Source organism: Cystoisospora suis (genome assembly GCF_002600585.1).
Source record: "Cystoisospora suis strain Wien I chromosome Unknown contig_1668, whole genome shotgun sequence".
In the NCBI taxonomy this organism is placed as follows: domain Eukaryota; phylum Apicomplexa; class Conoidasida; order Eucoccidiorida; family Sarcocystidae; genus Cystoisospora; species Cystoisospora suis.
The window spans coordinates 1-2323 of NW_027154468.1; the positions used below are offsets into that span (position 1 = coordinate 1).

A 2323-nucleotide genomic window follows, 5' to 3' on the forward strand; every position below is an offset into this window, starting at 1 on the left:
ATGCTTTGTCTTCTGGATCGATAGCTTCCTTCTTCTTTCTCTTTCGCGCGCTTTCCTCCCTTCGAAGCAGAGACAAGCAGACAGATAGTTAGAGGAAGGAAGAAAGAAAGAAAGAAAGAAGAGAGAGAGAGGATAGCTTCACCTTTGCAGAGAAACATACTAAGGGCTGTCTATTTACGTTGGGTTGCATCCACATGTACTTATGTAGATATCTTCATATAGAGATGTTTAGATAGAAGAACGAAGGAAAGAGAGACAAGAGATTGAAGATAAAGAAAGCGGACGTTCGCGCGATACACACAGTCTTCTTCAGCTCGATAGAGGCAGACGGGGCGAGGGGCATAGAGCGATACACAGAGAGGTATAGACAAAGACATAGACAGAGATAGATCTAGAGAGACAGCTATAGATATAGATAGATGAATAGATAGTGATGGTAGATCTACAGAGATATGAATGACAGATATATAGAGAAATAAATAGATCGAGAGATAGAGAGAAATCGAGAAAGGTTTATGTAGGTATTCTCCACGTGTATGTGTATATGTATACATGTGTATTTGTTTGAAGGTGTATAGGCGTGGCGGCTCTGGAGATTCCCCGAGAGTCTCTCGTTCTTTCACAAAAGTAGATACACTTCAGAAGTCTATGCGTCCATTCTTCTTTCATTCGTCTTCTTTCTTTAGTGAGTAAGAGAAAGATCGGTTTCTTCTTCTCTCCTCACTACACTTTCTTTCTCTCTTTCTCTTTCTTTCTTTTCCAGGTTTAAGGAGAAGATTTTTTTTTTTATGCATGCGATTCCTTCGCTGTGTGAGACCGCTCAGCTTCTCTCTCACTCAACCGATCGAGAGGAAAGCCTACGAAAACTCTTAGGCTTTTCTTCTCTTCTTTCTCCGTATGACAACGCTCTCTCTTCAACTAAAAGGCATGGAGGTTTAGCAAGAGAAGGAGAAGGAAGGAACGGTTTTCCTCAAGCCTCTTCATCTTCATTGCATGCCTTCACAACAAGAAGACTATCTCCCTCAGGTAAAATTAAACACGCTTCTCTCTCTCTCTTTCTTCTTCTTCTTCTCTTTCTACTCTCTAGATGAATTGCTCATCTCTGTAAGCATGCTCAGAATCCATCTGTCCGATCTTGGGTCGTCTGTCTCTTTATCTCTCTCTCTCTCTCTAGCCTCAGTCTATCGATCTGTATGTCCATGTACAGTCCATTCATTATCTGTAGAAACCTGTCAAGGAGGAGAGATCTTCTCTTTCGTCTTTTAGAGCAAAGGAAAACAATCTCCTGCTACTCGTGTCTTGACGTAGGATGACGGCCCTGACCTATCCACCCACGCAGCAATGAGAGAGAGAAGGAGAGAGAGAGAAAAGAGACCTGATAGATAAGAAGGTGTCGTAAGAAGGAAAGAGAAATAGACAAAAGAAAGAAAGAATGAAAGAAAACATGAAGAGACAGAGAGAGAAAGGAAGAAAGAAGGGAAGATGAAAGTAGGTTTACGTTTGCGTTTTCTCCTCTGGTATTGAGGAACAGCCATGTGAGGTGTACGTACACCTCACATGGCTGTCCTTCTCCTTCTTCTGCCTCAATATAATCGTTCTCCGCTGAATTTTTCTCTCTTTTTGTTTTTTCTTCACTCTCTGACTCTGTAGTAGATAGGCAGGCATCTCTCTTGTCTCTCTCGTCTTTCCTTCATTTTCCTCGTGCTCTCTGCTAGGTTCCATCTTCTCTCTCTCCAACATCATCTCCACTTCTCACCATCCTTTCTTTCTTTCTTTTTATCTTTCTTTTCTCCTTTCTTCTTGTCTTTTTCTTCTCTCTTTCTTTCATTCCGGTCCTCTTTTTATCTCTATCTATCTGTCTATCGTCTTTCTCTCTTTCTTTCTCTTTCCTTGTAGACTGGCATCGGCGGGTTTGTTTGCGCTTCCAGTGTGGGTGGCCCCTGTCTTTACTGTACGGAAGTCAAGCCTTATCTTCCTACGAGCTTATCTTTCGTTTTCTTCTTCATCTTCACCTCGCTCAGAGACAGCTCTCAGATCTATGGTCGCATATACACTCTACAAAGGTAAAAAGATAAGAAAGAAAGAAAAAGATAGTGGATAGGCCTACAGAAAATGGGTTAGAGACAGATAGATCAAAGAATGGATGAATGAAAGATATCTAGGTAATTTTACTTCGTCCGCAATGAAGAAGAAAAACAAGGAGAAAGCACGTGAATTTGACTTAGTGCAAGATCATGTAGGAATGAATCTTCGAGTGTATGTACACCCAAACAACTGAGTGGGTATGTCCCTATCCACATACCTATGTATATATACATATATA

General features: G+C 41.2%; 1 protein-coding gene across 1 annotated transcript in view; it reads left to right on the forward strand.

Moving 5' to 3' along the window:
* The first annotated feature begins 764 nt into the window (after positions 1–764).
* Positions 765–2323, forward strand: part of CSUI_003698 (spc97 spc98 family protein) — a 7603-nt gene continuing 6044 nt past the window's right edge. The window contains exons 1-2 of the mRNA XM_068063893.1: positions 765–1026; positions 1897–2063. Coding sequence (XP_067924130.1) covers positions 789–1026; positions 1897–2063 — 405 coding nt within the window. The 5' untranslated portion in view covers positions 765–788. The remainder of the gene's footprint in view (positions 1027–1896; positions 2064–2323) is intronic.